Source organism: Phaseolus vulgaris, chromosome 6 (genome assembly GCF_051622355.1).
Source record: "Phaseolus vulgaris cultivar YP4 chromosome 6, ASM5162235v1, whole genome shotgun sequence".
Classification (NCBI taxonomy): Eukaryota; Viridiplantae; Streptophyta; class Magnoliopsida; order Fabales; family Fabaceae; genus Phaseolus; species Phaseolus vulgaris.
In genome coordinates, this window is record NC_143503.1 from 37,650,033 (window position 1) to 37,666,355 (window position 16,323).

At 34.1% G+C, this 16,323-nt stretch overlaps 2 protein-coding genes across 4 annotated transcripts; both read right to left on the reverse strand.

Annotated features, from left to right (window-relative positions):
* Positions 1 to 277: 277 nt before the first annotated feature.
* SK41 (shaggy-like protein kinase 41) lies at positions 278 to 5,810 on the reverse strand. Of its 2 annotated transcripts, XM_068641316.1 has the most exons (12): positions 5,180 to 5,810; positions 4,899 to 4,991; positions 4,715 to 4,774; positions 4,350 to 4,622; positions 3,839 to 3,913; positions 2,645 to 2,701; positions 2,416 to 2,556; positions 2,269 to 2,319; positions 1,782 to 1,877; positions 982 to 1,065; positions 712 to 814; positions 278 to 606 (listed from the first exon to the last, which is right to left on the reverse strand). In XM_068641316.1, the coding sequence occupies exons 1-12, from the start codon at positions 5,318 to 5,320 to the stop codon at positions 518 to 520; spliced, it is 1,263 nt and encodes a 420-aa protein (XP_068497417.1). In that variant the 5' UTR covers positions 5,321 to 5,810; the 3' UTR covers positions 278 to 517. The 2 variants fall into 2 exon arrangements, with proteins under 2 accessions (XP_068497417.1, XP_068497416.1); XM_068641315.2 differs by having other exon boundaries at positions 2,269 to 2,556; positions 5,180 to 5,686.
* Positions 5,811 to 9,323: 3,513 nt separating this feature from the next.
* Positions 9,324 to 16,028, reverse strand: LOC137832922 (regulator of nonsense transcripts UPF3). 2 transcript variants are annotated; one of them, XM_068641319.2, is made up of 13 exons: positions 15,420 to 16,028; positions 14,959 to 15,065; positions 14,527 to 14,622; positions 14,269 to 14,367; positions 14,054 to 14,130; positions 13,738 to 13,848; positions 13,351 to 13,495; positions 13,138 to 13,211; positions 11,922 to 12,354; positions 11,260 to 11,355; positions 11,038 to 11,162; positions 10,898 to 10,950; positions 9,324 to 10,161 (listed from the first exon to the last, which is right to left on the reverse strand). In XM_068641319.2, the coding sequence occupies exons 1-12, from the start codon at positions 15,557 to 15,559 to the stop codon at positions 10,912 to 10,914; spliced, it is 1,542 nt and encodes a 513-aa protein (XP_068497420.1). In that variant the 5' UTR covers positions 15,560 to 16,028; the 3' UTR covers positions 9,324 to 10,161; positions 10,898 to 10,911. The 2 variants fall into 2 exon arrangements, with proteins under 2 accessions (XP_068497420.1, XP_068497421.1); XM_068641320.2 differs by having other exon boundaries at positions 9,324 to 10,182; positions 15,420 to 15,878.
* Between the last annotated feature and the right edge of the window lie 295 nt (positions 16,029 to 16,323).

The following is a 16,323-nucleotide window of genomic DNA, read 5'->3' on the forward strand; positions in this document are numbered from 1 at the left end:
TTTACAAACCTATTCTTGTTACAGAATATGTTATGTATTCAAGTTTGATGTTGGTTAAACTTTGTTCTCATTATCTCTTCTGTAACAAGCATTTCTAGGCATTCTCTGCTCTCATTTTCTTTTGTATACTCTGCATTAGATTTGTGAATTCCTCTTGAAACAGATGAGGGATTCATCATCTTCCACTACTTGTGGAACTGTTTTATCCTATCTTATTAATCAATCTAACCTGTAATAAGTTTGAAGAGAGGGCCTAGAATAAGCTGAAGAGAGGGCCTAGAATAAGCAGGGGCACATGTATGACATTAATATACATGAAAACGTCTCCTCAACAAGAACAGAAAACAACTCCTCTTGACAATAAATTCCAAAAAGGAAAAAAAAATCAGGTTATATATTATATTATATTATATAATAAAATATAATTCTAGGAACTCTTTGTGTGGAGTTTTTGTCGGATGCACCGGATAATTTACAGCCTGCTAGTAATTGACGAGAACTTAAGGGAGTAAAATAGCTAAGTGTGCAAAGCCATAAATAAGTTCTGTTTACGTGCATGCTCTGGAATAAGAAGATTGATCACATCAGGGGGTATGCCAGAAAGTTCTGCATAAATCAACAAACACAAAATTAAGAAAAAGCTCATTCAAAGAAACATCATTAGTAGGTGGTTACGGTGAGATATGAGGGAGCTGAGCTAATTAAACTCACCCTGAGATTTAAAATTAAACAGTGGAGGAAGTGGTCGACCATTAGGAAGACGGGTGTTTGGGTCCCTCAATTCATCAAAAAATGGATGAATGCAAGCCTCCAACTGCAGTGCCATAATATCATAAGCCAAAGTCATGTCTCCCAAGACGCCAAAAGTAAATTATTATTATATATATTTATATCTAAACTCATCACATCCAAAATTGTATATAACTTTCAGGATTGTCAAAGCATCATTTCCCGAATGAAAAATGGAGACATTCAACTTACCGCAGTGCATCTCAAATTGGGAGAGTACTGAAAGAACCTACAGACAAGGTCCACTGCTTCTGGGGGTAAACGTTTCTGAAAGACCTGTCAAATCACGATAATATCACAGTAAATCTCTCATTCAACCAATAATCTTTTCAAATAATGTAATGGTTACACGTTCACACATGTTTCACTAATACTTTGTTGCTTATGCTCAAATTGAATAGGTTCACGCGTGCACACACGCATTAAAGGGATAATATACAAGATTGATTCAACCCACATATTAATGCCTATCCTATCAACAATTATCTACCTACACCAATGATTAATCTAGTAGTACTGCTCCAGTCCCATGCTTATCCAGTGCGGCAGACAAACCAAAACCAGAAAAAAGCTGACTCCTTGATCTACTTTCAACTCTTGCTACTCCCAAAATTACTTACAACTATAAAAATTTATATCAACCTGCAGCGTGCACAATTAAACTACAACTAGGAAGTGGAAAAAAAGAATCAAAACAAGAGAAAAATGTGGTGAGGATAAAGATGTAGGCAAATAAGTGTACTAGTTTCCACTGCTTTTGAGAGAAAAACACAGAAACTTCTGCCACACATTATTTCAATAAAAATATATCTTATTTCTAAAATAATATCACATTGAAATTCTTGCACAAAGAAGACTATTTCACCAGATATTCCCCCCCAATAAAGAAATTCTTGCACAAAGAAGACTATTGCACAAAGAAATTTAACCTAAATCCTGAATTACTACATTCATAGTAAGACACAGAATGCAAGAAAGAAGAGAGAATGAACCTTGTGCCATGGATGAGGTTTTATCTGTGGAAACTTAAATTCAGTATAATTAGGGTTCATGCACTTTATCTCCTCCCTAGTTGGAGTTCCCAAAACCTGAAATAAAAATAATGAAATGTAATTGTTCATGACTCTACTGGAAGAATAGTGAAACTTTATACTAGAACAGTGAAAGAACTTGAGAACTTTAAATTACTAATGCACAAGTAATGTAAAATTTACTTTTTCTTTGCTATATCTCCCTCAAACCAAGACAAGAAGATCAAGCATAGCAGAACATTTGTATATTTAAGACTGGAATCGTTACTCTACAAAAAATACATTCATTTCCTTGAGCCAGGATGCAGAGGAAATGTAGAAATCCCCAGGACATATACCGTTTCTGGTGGACCAAACTGAATTTATTGTGCATATAACATCTAAAAATATATTCACAATATAGGATAGCAAAATCCAGATTAATTAAAAACCATAGGTAAATCCTTACCTTGATGATTTCAACTAGCTGATCAACTCCACTCTCCCCAGGAAACAAGGGCTGCAAACCAAATAGAACTTCAGGGAAAACACAATGAAATCGGATAAATGATGAAATGAGAAAAATATAGTGACATTTTTTCAAACACTGCATTACCTGTCCAAGAAGTAATTCAGCCATTACACAGCCAGTTGACCATATGTCTATGGCAGTTGTATATTCGGTGGCCCCAAATATAAGTTCCGGAGCACGGTAGTATCTTGAACAGATGTAAGAAACATTTGGTTCTCCTTTTACCTGATGTATTAGAAGAATGTGGATGAAACTCAAGAACAAAAAATAGTAGCTTCCATCAACCAACAGTGCACTTAAATCAATATCTTACCAACACTTTTGCACTACCAAAATCACATAGTTTCAGCTGATGAGTATGCGGGTTCACCTGACATGAGCAGCATACATTTGAGTCAAACAAATAGTAACACATGGCATACAAGTATATCTGCTACATACTCTATCATCTTTCGGTTAGGCTGCTAAGCCATTGTCCAAAAGGTTAGAAAACATTCACATATCTTCCACATTATATAAGAATTTATTCCAAAATTTTGAGATATTAATTTTTATTTTTACAAAAAAATAAGTTTGACAATCCAAATAATCTGAACTCCATAATTTTAACCGCAAAACAATGAAACAAGACTACCAGCACGCATAAAGATTTAACACAAAGTGTTGGTAAAATAAAGCCATTGTTGCTGTGCAGCTTGTGCTTGGACCATAACATGGTACTGAATTTCTTTGACCATGTAGTTAGGACATGTTATCAGTAATATGAAGCCAATATTGGGCCTCCACACAGACAGTTAAAGTGATATTATAAAGTACAACCAGCATTCATAAAACCATCAACTTCAATACAAATTCAAGGAAAAGTTTCAGACATCATCCATAAACTGATTAAAGCAGACTACAGTTAACGATAACAGAAAATCACCGTTATTTGCACATGCAGAGACATCAAAGGATGTGGGCGCAAGCACTCAGGCATACATTTCAAGAAGAATAAAATTCAAAATTGAACAGAGTAAGCACTGTAGAATGGATAACCACTCCAATTAATTATTTTCTCGAGAACATAACATACTAAATGAAAAGAGGCATGCGTAAACATGTGTAGGAGAGTAGATTAGATGAAAGCCAACCCAATCATTAATTTGTTAGGTAAAGGGAGATTGAGAAAAGCTATTGCTGAAATCATTAAAAAGGATTTAGAGTTCAATCTTTTGTTTATGTAAGATTTATGATAGAACATTATGACATCATTTGGTTCATGTAGCCAACCATACCTAAAGGGAAAAGGCTTGGTTGCTCTAGATCACAAAATAATTAATTGCAGTTCTCTAGTGTTGCCTACTTCCCTTCCAGTGTAGATTTATATTAAGAGTGTGAAAAAATTTCAACATCACAATTACCATATGAATAAATAATATCATAATAAATGAGAGCAGTATGAGAGAAAGACTATACCAAATAAGTTCCACACAACAAACAAATCAATAACTCAGAATTATCTTACAAGTAGGTTCTGAGGTTTGATGTCACGGTGACATATACCAATGCAGTTATGTATATAAGCAAGGGCCCTGCAAATCTGCAGCCAAAACCAGAGAAAAGAAGAAACAAAGATATCAATGGACAAGAAAAGGATAGGGATTTAGAATGCGCAAATGACACAATCCCTCACTTTCGCTCTGCAAGTCTATTTCTCATACACAAAAAGCAATATCCACTATTTTTTTCCCCTTTTTTACAATTCCTTTGAAAAAGAAATACATGTCAAACTGGAACTCAAAATCTTCATATCAGACAAAGCCAAAGCTGGGGAACTTAACATGAAAATTTAAGAAAACCAATCAAAGCAGGGTTACAAGGGACGAGTTAGAACTTCATAGGCTATTCAGTCATATGCTATTATTAACACTGTAACACATGTACGATATTTATAAATTGAAATAACACTCTGAGGATTGCCTCATGCTATTATTATATGAATTTCCAGATCTAACAGGAAGCAAGCAAACACATACCTGGTAGGTATAAAGCTTTACATATATCAATGGCATTCGCTGGTTAATCCTGCTATAGCTCCTCGCGATACGATTCACAGTTTCAGGAACATATTCAAGGACAAGATTCAAGTACACTTCTTCTTTGTCAGTTGTTGAGAAGAAACAATGCCGTAGGGCAACAATATTTGGGTGATCCAGCATTTGCATAATCTGTAACTCCCTATTCTTGTAGCGCTTGTCCTGGAGAACCTTCTTGATGGCCACAATCTCTCCTGTTTCTCTGCATTTGGCCTGATAAAAGCATGAATGAAATGAAAAAAGGTATCTTCACGGGGTTTACAAAAGATATGAAAAGAAAACTAAGTTGTTCTGTTCTGTCTCACCTGAAAAACAACACCAAAAGAGCCTGTTCCCACCACATGTTCTGCAATATAACTCACATTCTGTCAACTCAAACAAAACAAGTTGTGTGAGAACGAAGTTGGCAGTTGTCAACAGTTCAACTATGATTCCATAACCACAAGAATTCTCTAACACCAAATGACCCAGAATCATTATTTCTTTAACCTGCTTAGATTGACCATTTCTGCCACCAATACTAGTTCTTATCACGTGCCCAGTCTCAGCACCCACACCGTCAATGATGTCAGGCTCACTATCCTGCAAAAAAAAAAAAAAAACAAGGGCAATTGAAATCGACTGAAACAGAAACAATAATCAAAAGGGTAGAAGAAAAATAAAATTTTGGGGAGAGGGTGTTATAAAAAATTTACATTTGGAAGTGGTTGCGTATGAGGTGAATTACAAAATTAAGGAAGAGAATGGAACAGAGAGAGCAGTGTACTGACTCTATCGTCGTCGTGGTCTCTCAATCTCATCTCGAGCATCTCTCGGCCAAGCCAATCGACGGAACTGGAAGAACCCCTGAAGGCGGCGTTAACAGACCTGGAACTGCCGACGCCACCACTTCCGAGGCTAGCGGAGGCCATGGAAAGCGGTGATGAGAAAGTGGGGTTGGTTGAAGGTGGGAGTGTTTGAGAAATGGATCAGATCTAATCGGAAAGAGGAGAGAGGAGAAAGGGGAAAAGGGGAAAAGGTGAAAAAGTGGAAAAAGGGAGAAAGAAGATAATGGGTTTGGAGAGGTGAGAGTGACCTTGTTGAAGTGGAAGTGTGTGTTTGTGGTGAGAATGAGAGCAGTGGAATTGCATCTCACTCATTCTTCTCATATCTTCTTCTTCTTCACTTCCATTTTTCTCTCTCTTTCTCTTATTTATTCCTTTCCACCTTTTCCTTTACATCTTATACAATAATACCAATTATTCCATCTTCTTCAACCTTCCCTCTACCCACTTTCCAATTTCATCAACATGCAACTAACCATAATACTCTCTTTTTTTACAATTTCATTTTTTTAAGAACAATTATTAAATTGGATAACTTGTTTTGGATGTACCACTTCACTATGGATAAGCTTCATTTCTTTTTTTTATATATATTTAGTGATTTGGGTTTTTCCAAATCATTAATGTCATATCATTAATTAATGATATATTTGTGTTGGACATATATATTAAATGGTATATTCGTGTTGGACATATATATTAAATATCTACACTCGTATGATATGACACATATTGGTGATGAAGTGTTAAATTTAAAAAATATATTGAATTTTTAATATTTATAACACGATTCTAATATGATTTAAAAAAAAAATACAATAATTTTTTAAAAAATTAAATTAATTGTATAAAATTTTATTATGATTGTAAAAATAAAAAATAAATACTTTTGAATTAGTCATGATAAAACATATTTATACAAATAAATTTGTATTATTAAATTATATAATCCGTGATTATATAATATATAGATATGTGTATATAGTTTGGCTTCATAATACTCTATTATTTAAATATAAATGAGTTTCTTAAATAAAGTTTTTGAATTGTTTTATTTGAACCAATAGAGTGAAGAAAGGGAAAGGAAATGAAAAGGTGATATGAATAAAGAATAACAAACATGCTTTCTCAAACCAAACCAAACCAAATCAAGTGCTTCTTCTTTTATCATATTTTTCACATATCACACTCTCACTTTAAGAACAAACTACACAATTTCTTTGCTTAAATCAACACTTCTTGACATGTTTTTTCTCTCTTCATACTTCTCAAATTTTCAATCAGAAAGGGATATTTTGATGGTAGGAATGATTCGTTCAACACTCCTTTCACAACTTCATCATAACTTTCTAGATTTTTGGGTTAAGAAACCAATGCAAAAATGAAGACACTTATAAAAAATTATCAAAATAATGTTTGGTCAAATGTTTTACAACCATACCAAATACTAATAAATTATCAAATCATATAAGGAAAAACAAAAAAGTAAGACTTTTGATCGGGAACAAAAATATTACTTTTTGACAAAGAAATTCTTTTTTTTGTGCTACTTTTGGATAATCAATTAACACCTCATCAACTTAATGGAACATCTTTATATATATTTTTTTTCATTTTCCTTTTCTTTTATTTGGAGATTTTGTGGAAATTATGATGTCCACTCAATATAAATAGGGTGAACATCTTTCTAAAACCTACCCTATTTTCTAATATTGTGATTTTGTTTTGATTTTCATTTAAAAACTTATATAAGTCCTAAGAGAAAACATTTGTCCATGTTAGAGGTATTCAAAAACTTGAATTAATGAAGAAAAAAAAGTGTTTGTAAGCATGCATGAGTGAGTTGTAATGCATATAATATGCATGAATAAATGTTTCTTGATTCTTAATTAATCTATCTATGGATATGACATAATAATAATCACACACTTATTCTCCCAAATCAAAATATCTTACATAAAACAAACTTGTCTTTCACTTTTTTCTACACACACAATCACTATGAAGCTTTTATGTGGTTGAAAGACTACATTTTTTAATTCTAAATTAAAAAAAAATATTACTAGGCTCACTAAATAGTTTTTAATGTTATTTATTTAATTTTTATATAATTGCATGTCTATGTTTCAAACAGAACATTTTCTTCACCTTAGGCATTTTATATATAAAAGAAGTGCAATTATCTGATGTTATGTTGGTACATTGTATTTGAAATGTGGACCGTACAACAGTGTAGTTTGATAAAAGGAGAATACGATGAGTGGTTAGGATTTATCCTGCACAAGATCTGTTTACACACTCATGTGATGCGATCACTGTCACAGTTGTGAAAGTAGCGCCACGTGTATGTTGCATATGTAATTGGAATAGAGTGTGTTATAAAAATGAGTCTTGTTTCAGATATTTAATACGATTGTTCATTAATTGATGAGATGAGAGGTGCATGCATCCATGCTCTCACTCTCCTCAATCATAAATATAATATTATATAATTAATAATGTATCCAATAATATATTTTTACCTAACTTTATTATTTTTATATTTTTATAGTAATATATCCAAAAATGAAAGAATGAAAAATGAAAAAAAGAGATTATACTAGTAGAGAGAATGAAAGAGCTTACAGGTAGGTAGGCTATCAGCTCAAACACACGTATTAGACATTGATACTCGTACAATATTTATATGATTCGTATTAGTAAAATGTCAAATTCAAAAAAGATTTATTGAATTTCTAAACACTCAAATTTATTATTTAAATTTTTATTATGATTATAAAAATAAAAAACAAATTTTTTTGAACCAGTCATAAAAAATATTTTTCTGTTAAAAAACTGAAACATACTTGTACACATAAATCTTTATTATCAATTTATATAATTCATAATTATATAATATATAGATTTGTGTTCGTATATCCTACATTTTAGAAAATTATATGTATCTTCATGTTTGTGTGTTTGTCTGTATGTCGTATTAATGTCCGTGTAAGTGCTTGAGGATGAAGAAAAATGCAAAGAAGAAAGTAATGATTTTGTGGTGTGGGAATATGGCACACTTTAGGCACTGTGTTTCCATTTGCCGGCGGCATGCTTCATGTGCATTTGGCTAAATCTTGAAAAGGAGTTTAAAAAAGTGATTCACTTGATCATATTCACATACCTTCTCTTCCACTAAGATCAAAAGTGTAACATTCAAAACTGGTGTGGTCCCACTCAAACAACCACAAATCAACAAAGAAGTACTCAAGTTTTGGTCAAAGTCTAAAAATTAGTCTTTAATTAGGTGACTCATTGGACAATTCAGCAGAAACAGAGAGTTGTGTTGTTATATGAGAAAGATGTGAAAAGTATGAATGTGATGAAGAGGAAAAGAATCCGTGGTCTACATGCATGTGCGCGCATGAATACCTAAACGAAGGACCCTTCACCCTTTACTAAATACTAACTACATTGCTTTCAAAGTTACAAAGTCCCTCAGACTACTACTAGTATAGGATGGGAATAGGGATGGACCATGTCTACCTTTCACTGCCCAAACCTCCACCAACTCTCCACACTATCACTCACAATAACCATAAATTTAATTATTAGTGGCTCAGACACACCTCTGATGTTTCCATGTCAGACATATGTAACGAACACCGACACTTGTGAAACACTTATCGTATCGGTAAAATGTCAAATTCAAAAATTATTTATTGTATTTCTAACAATTCTAGTATGGTGCTAACACAATTTTAAAAAAAACACATTATTTTTTAAAAAACTCAAATTTATTGTATAAATTTTTTTATGATTATAAAAATAAAAAACGAATCATTTTTCGAGCAAGTTAATTTCAAATTCAAATTCTGGCCTCCTTATTTGAATCAAGTAAGAAAATTGCAATTGATAGGCACTTAAATACAATAAATCTCTGATTAGAAGGATTTAGGTGAAAAAGGCTAACCCTGTTTAAATTCAAAAGGATTAATAATCATCTCCCAATTTTGCTATCTCAAAAACACGAGAATGGTTTGACTAAAATCTGAGATAGAACATGGTCCAAATTATCAGCGAAACAGCTGAAAGGAGTACAACAGCTGGGTTGGCCGCAAACATTAACAGCGTAGCTAGGATTATAATTTAACACTTGCGCTGAAGGCAACAATTCACATAATTGACAATATAATCAAGAACCAGCAATGTCACAGCTAAGTTATGCTTAGAAATCAACACCATACTGTACAATGATATTTTAGATGTAAATCAATATCCACACACTAATAACTCCCTCAAGCCCCTTATTTATCCTTAGTAACACACCATCAATGGTATTTAGGTGTCTGAGCTCAACAAGAAACTTCATTGTCAACAAAGACAGAAAACAAGAAGCTGAAACGTCATCCATGGAGTGTTGCTTCGAAGTAGTGAGCAAAGATGGTCCAAAAACTTTCCAGGATCATTTCAAGCGCCCAATTGTATTTGTGCGGACTTCTAATTGATATAGGAACTAAGGACAGGTACACATTACCTCGAATAGGGGTTTGTATTTATAGGAACTAAGGAAACAGATACACAACACCCTGGATTTATATTTACACTAAATCCACTCAGATTAACTGTGTATAAACCCAGACTATACTCATCTAGATCAACTTGCCAAGGTTGGCAAATCTATCCATAATTCTTCAAACAAGCAACTCGTAACTGGGACACCAGGCAATTGTTTTCGTCTCGCTTTTACTAGGAGCCATCTTCAATGAAGTTATGTCTGAATATTTTTAGCCAAATCAAATGCATTATGGTACTTTCCTCTCTTGTATTGTAAAAGAATTTTTTTAACCACACACTCATTTACTTGTACGAATCTGTCAACCAAAAAGAGACAGTCCAGCAGCTAGCAAATGGATGCTCCAAATCTGTGTATGTCAGCAAGCTTACCACTGCAAGGGAAAATCATCAACCTTGACACAAATACAAAAAAAATCTTCAACTAACATCAGCACTTGAACAAAACGAATACATGTTGGGTTAATAAACAACATATTCCAATCATTACACTAAGGGAGGTCCAAAAGCAAAGGGCCCACTAGAAAAAAAAATAATATACCAAATCTTATGAAGCTACATCAAACGAAACCACTATTAAAGAAAGTCAAGCAAGAAATATACCACCTATATTTATATTAGAAGAACATAAAACCACTATTTGCAGAGCAAAAAGAAAATACAAAAAAGACATTAATGTGGATAACGAAAATTATCATATCCCTGTTCCTGAAGACTCTTGGATATGTGAAGGTACGGGGAAGGATAATTGTACATAGCCTTACCTCGTCCATATTATAAAGAGGCTGTTTTTTAATTCACAACCCATGTGTTTTTTAATTCAACCCATGACCAATTGGGGACCAAGACACAACTTAATCTTTGTGCCAAGGCTCACCCTCAGTGTAAACAACTACATATTGAAGAGAAAATTGTTTGTGATAGTAAACATCACAAAAACAATAATAACTAGCTCTACAATAATACGAATTCATAAATAGTATTCTATGAAGCCAGACCAAGAGAAATTTCAAAAAACACAGAATACAAACTAGGTGACTCCGAAGACTGGCTAATTAACAAGCATATGCTATATGAAACAACAGCCTTGATAAAGGGAATTTGTCTCACCAATAAAAAATACTCTAGGTACCAGAACTTGCTTTTTGAACCCAAACTTGTTTCTGCAATTCAGAAAAGAGATCTTAATTAACTATTGAACCAGAAAAGAGTAAGATTTGTATACTCGTGGAGAAATCAAATTTAGGTACCTCGTTGGAACCATAAGCAGTGGTACCAGATCTTCTAGGATGCTTCCCTTCACTTGAAACTGAATAGCCATCAACATCCTTTACCCCATGCGTTGGTCCACGGCGACCAAAATGCTTATTGAAGCCTTAATAGGAACAATAAGTAAATATTTAAGTAAAAACCACCCTGAATGAAAGCATAAAAATGTCTTAAGATTTTGTTTTCTAAAGCCAGAAACCAACCATTTTCTGATGAATGACTGGTACGGACACCTCCAAGAGATTTTACCTCCCCACTTCTTGTATTTGGCATGTCATGTTTCAAATCTGCATGACTCCCTGTATCATATACAAGTGAAAAATTCAACTTGTGAAGATCTAAGCAATTTGGTGACAAGTTATATTCTGTGCATCATAGACCCCTCAAATAACTAGAGTCCATGAAAGAAGGAAAAGAGTGGCATCGCACAGGTTAAAAATCAGAGGAACAGGAGTCTCTGGGTGGGGGTGGGGGAGTAACTAACTGCTGAGATGAAAGGCATGGGTACTGGGAGGCTAGAGTAGCGATGTGGGTGTAAAGAGGTATCAAGGGAAGTGGAAAGCTGGAATTAGTTGGAAAATTGGGAGAGATAAGGCCTCCAGAATTGCCAAGAGACTTCACCCTTTGTGTTTCTGCATTTCCATATTTTCTGTTGTTATTATGATATCCAGGTCCTGATATCTTGAACAGGCCTGACCGCATTTCAGTTCAACAAAAAGCACTGTTCATTATCCATCAGTGCATCACTATGTCAACTGAGTGTATATCTAGTTGAAGTGTTTTTCAATTTCCCCCCTTTTACAACATAAAGGATAATTAGCAATGGCCAAAGACAAAAATCATAGTTATAGAATAAAACATGTACCTTCCAAAGGATCTACTTGCGAGAAAGCAGCAGATGGGAAAGACTCATCAGCTCCATTGGAACAACTTGTCCAAACACCACGATCTGGTCTATCTTTATGTCTAATATGTCTCTCCTGCCTCTCGCTAAAGACATGTGAATCAAGCACACCAATCTTATTATCTGGTGTACCATTCATGCCCTTCAGAATTAGTTGCACTTGTATGGGCCGTGGGGATTGTTTATCTTTTTCTAGATTAGATGTTTGGATTTGCTGCTCAGAGAGTGCCCTGGAAGATTGGCTTTGACGCAACTCCTTTTTTGAGAGTATACTTCTGATAATCCTTCCGCTACCTTCCTGCCTCTGATTCTGCTTCAAAACTGTTGCACCAACAATTTCTTTGGCTGAAGAGATTACATTGTGATGCTGTGACATGCTATCTAAATCAGATACCTGCAGAATAAAAACAAACAAAAAGAAATTAATCTTAGCAGAACAGTAGTTATAAACAAGATCCACCAGACAAATCCACCAATGATACTGGCAATAAACTGAAATACAATCCACACCCAAATTATAGCAAACTATTGATTTATCATGCAACAATAAGGCAGCATTAAATCATTAGCAAGTAGTATCATTATTCGAATTAAATCAATTGCATCATTATACCTTCACTTCCTTCCTAGAGGTTTTCTAAAGCACACTGGACATCACATTGATTCTGAGGATTGTAATGTCATATTGATAGCCAATAGCATATTAGATCTTGATCTCTCTGCTGGTCCCACCACTCACCAATAGGATGAATGAAGTATTACTCTCTCACCAGAAAAATTGCATTTTGATTAAGAACAAAAATTGCAACTCAAGTTCATATAAAGCGAAAATTTCACAAAATCATTGGTGGACAAGATGGCATCAACACCAAGTCAACTACATTGAAAACACCAGTATAAAAAAACAAAATGTTCGAGAAAAAGGGGCATAGGAGGAGTGAGGTAAGAAAGTGATAAATACATGATCAATCTAATAAGGACAATTAAAAACTATACAATCAGCTTAAGTCAGGGCCATGCATTGATACATGCCAACCATCAGAAATACAGCAACTTCTCACAACCATGTAAATAGTAAACTAAACAAAGAGATTCCATACAAATCTTTACCACATCATTACAACATACATAAATTGCAAAAAAAGTTTAATTGTGAAGATATAAATCATAAACTTACAGCAATTATTTCTCTTTCTTTCCCTTTAAGAAGCAGTATTTTTTTCTTCCCAGAATCACTATTTCCAGAAAATCCTGATAAAATGGACAAAAGAGTAAAGAAAATAAAGTAAACCAAAAATATAAATTTAAATGTTGCCTCCAATTCATAAAATAAAACCCAAGGAATAAAGAAAATAACACATGAAGTTTTGAACAAAAACATCAACCTTACCATTCTCATCTAGGGTTTGTTTTCCATCTGAAGAGGCCACGTTTGAAGATTTATTTGAAATATGCTGATCACCTTGGCTAGGAACCAAAGTATAAATTGATCTGTCTTTCATAGTAGAATTTTTTCCTGGGTGCCTGGCAACATACTGACCATAATGAAAGCAAGAGTTATGAATGTTAAAACACACGAGTAAGAGTCAAATAAGTATGAAATATATGCTGTTTTCGGGTATTACAAAAGACAGGACAGGTGTTACTAGTTCAAGACCCCTTTATTTATAACGTGGTTTTGAGGTTATTCCTAACTAGATACCAAACTGGCTCCATTTTAATAACAATGCTAATAATTAACCATATTTAACTTTCCTCTTCAAAAAATGCACAATACCATAGTAGCAGAAACCCTCTTCTTTCCGGAACCTCGTCTTGATGTGCCAGAACTAGGACTCCCATTTGATGAAGTGCCTCTTCTACTCACTTTTCCATTTGATAACGACCTCTGACACACATGATGCACATTAGATAAGCAAGATACCAGCAAAGTGCTAATAGATAAAACAGGATAAGGATATTTACAAGGGAGCTCACAACTTCACAGATGCATGAGTTGACAAATGCATGTTCCCAAAAAGGCAAACATAATGACAAGGACCAATCAAATAAGCTTTGAGATTTCAAAAGTTGATCGTAAACAAAATAAATACCCGAGGTCCCTTGGCAGCCCTTTTCTGGCGCACAAAGTCCATCAGTGGTGTAATTATAGGAGTATCTTTTGCAGCACCTGTTAAAGCATGTAAACCCAGTAAGAAACAAAAAGGGGGAAGTAGTATTTTGTGCCCATTTTGTGTATGCGTGGTTTTAAGTCTCAAAAGTTTCAAAATTAAAATTTACTGTGTATCTTCTGCATTAGTTGACTAACCAGATCGTTCTGCTTCTCTCTTCTCCAATTGTATCTCAGCGCTGGGAAGATTCTCAACAGGCTTGGCAAGTAGTTCAAGAAACTCCAGATACTCAGAATCTAGATGTTCATAATAGAAAGCTTATATTTATCAAAATGAAAAGACTGTAATTTATTGATATACATATTCATATTGAGATATTCCAGATGCATTCATGTAGTTTCAATTGAGATAAACATATCCACTATAATTTACTTAAAGCATTATCCAAGTGGTACCTTTATATATGGTCCCATCGCGACCATCCTTTTTAGACCACTGTCTTGGAACACGTTGGGAAGGAGCATATTCAACAATGACTTTGAACTGAGATCCTAAGAAGCAACAAAAAAGAAACAGAAACCAGATTCAGTAGCTATTATCCAATTTTCAATGTTTCTTGCACACGATATGTAAAAAGCATAAAATTATATTTCTGAAATACAGTCTTGATATTCCAAAGAGTCAAAACATAGATTGCTTGCTTGCCAAAAAACCACAAGGAAACAAATCGATTCCCTGATGTATTGAATATTGAACAACAGGGCTACAATAAACGCAACCAAGGCATTGCCCAAATTCGAATACTGATTGCAAGAACGACAAAGATAACAGCTTCAGCAAAATCTTAAGCATGCCTAATAAACACTTCACATGATTTCATTCATTACCCTTTTCATTCACAAAGACGTGTCCATTAAAGAACTCCGCAAACAGTATAACGTCATCTGGCCTCTTGAAGTCAATGTAGGCTCTAGAATATGATATATGCTTCTGGCTGAAAAATCCATTTAAAAAAATATAACATAAAGAAGTCAAAAGGAATGTCCTTAACATATTATAAAAACAGAGTATTTAAATTGTAAACATCGACGCCTAATTCGCATTACAGATGTTCAGTTATAATCACAATCATGATATTCCCAGTGGAAAAGGCAAAGTTAAAACATAATCTATGGTATTGTAACAATTATATAGAATATGGCAGGCAAAGGCAAAACCATACGTACCCTAGCCTAGCCAAGCCTAGGCACGGTGAATTGACTACTGTAATGAAAAGCAGCACGCAATGAAGTATATATGAAGAGAAAATGAAGCAGAGAGCGAATGGAGGGTTAGAAATTAACGTCACCTGACTTTGGCAGGACGGAAAGAGAGCCAGTTGTAGCGGTCAGCGAAGGCGGAATCGATTTGGGCCAAAAGGGCGGCCTCCGAAAGAGAGGGCGGCAAGTGACGCAGCACCACCTTTGTCCGATCCAACGAACCCTTCATGCCAAAAACCCTATCCTCACTACACACTCTTACAGTTACAGTTACCACTTATCTGTCAATCAATCAATCAACCAATCAACAACTACGCGAACGACAACCTCGGTGGGATTACATCTTCACTGTTTCTGATTCTGAGGATCAATCCAACGAAAGCGAATGCCCTAATTCCAAAGAAAACCCCCAAATTGCCATGCACTCAGAAAAAACAAAGAGAAATAGAAGAAGGGTTTGCGTTGCGTGCGTTTGGAAGGAAAATTGAGTTTTTGAGTTGCGTCCCGTGCGTGCGTTGCGTGCGTGTGAAATTAATTTTTAAAAGCATAAACGGTTGCGTTTTGCGTTTTGCGTTTTCTACTTCTGACTTCTGGTGCCCCTTCGAAGTTTAAAACAATAATTCCCTATATTTTTTAATAATATAATTTTAATATTAAATTAAAACATAATTTTTTTATACTCCTTTCATAAGCTTTTACTGCATGATAAATTATTTGTAATTATAATTATAATATTTACTAAGACAAGGTTAAAGGTATATTATTTTTTTTTATAATTATTAAGATAAATTCAATGACCATGTAAAAATAATACAAATACCTATCCGGATAATTTTATTTTTAATCAATGTGGATCTCTAATATACTTTGAAACATCTCGACTTAATATTTTTAGAGTAAACGTGTTATTATTGAAAGATGGTATGATTAATGTTTTTATGTGTGATGTGTTATGTATGTAATTTGATTAATATATGCATAATAATAATTGTT

Bases quoted from the DNA above. Each gene is read 5' to 3' on its own strand.
- SK41 (XM_068641315.2), bottom strand. From the start codon at position 5,320: ATGGCCTCCGCTAGCCTCGGAAGTGGTGGCGTCGGCAGTTCCAGGTCT. The intron at 4,992-5,179 runs GTCAGTACACTG...TTTTTTTTGCAG, and splicing joins GAGACCACGACGACGATAGA to GATAGTGAGCCTGACATCAT. The intron at 607-711 runs GTGAGTTTAATT...TGATTTATGCAG, and splicing joins GTTTAATTTTAAATCTCAGG to AACTTTCTGGCATACCCCCT.
- LOC137832922 (XM_068641319.2), bottom strand. From the start codon at position 15,559: ATGAAGGGTTCGTTGGATCGGACAAAGGTGGTGCTGCGTCACTTGCCG. The intron at 15,066-15,419 runs GTGACGTTAATT...TGGATTTTTCAG, and splicing joins TTCCGTCCTGCCAAAGTCAG to CCAGAAGCATATATCATATT. The intron at 10,951-11,037 runs GTACCTAAATTT...TCTGAATTGCAG, and splicing joins CTGCTTATGGTTCCAACGAG to AAACAAGTTTGGGTTCAAAA.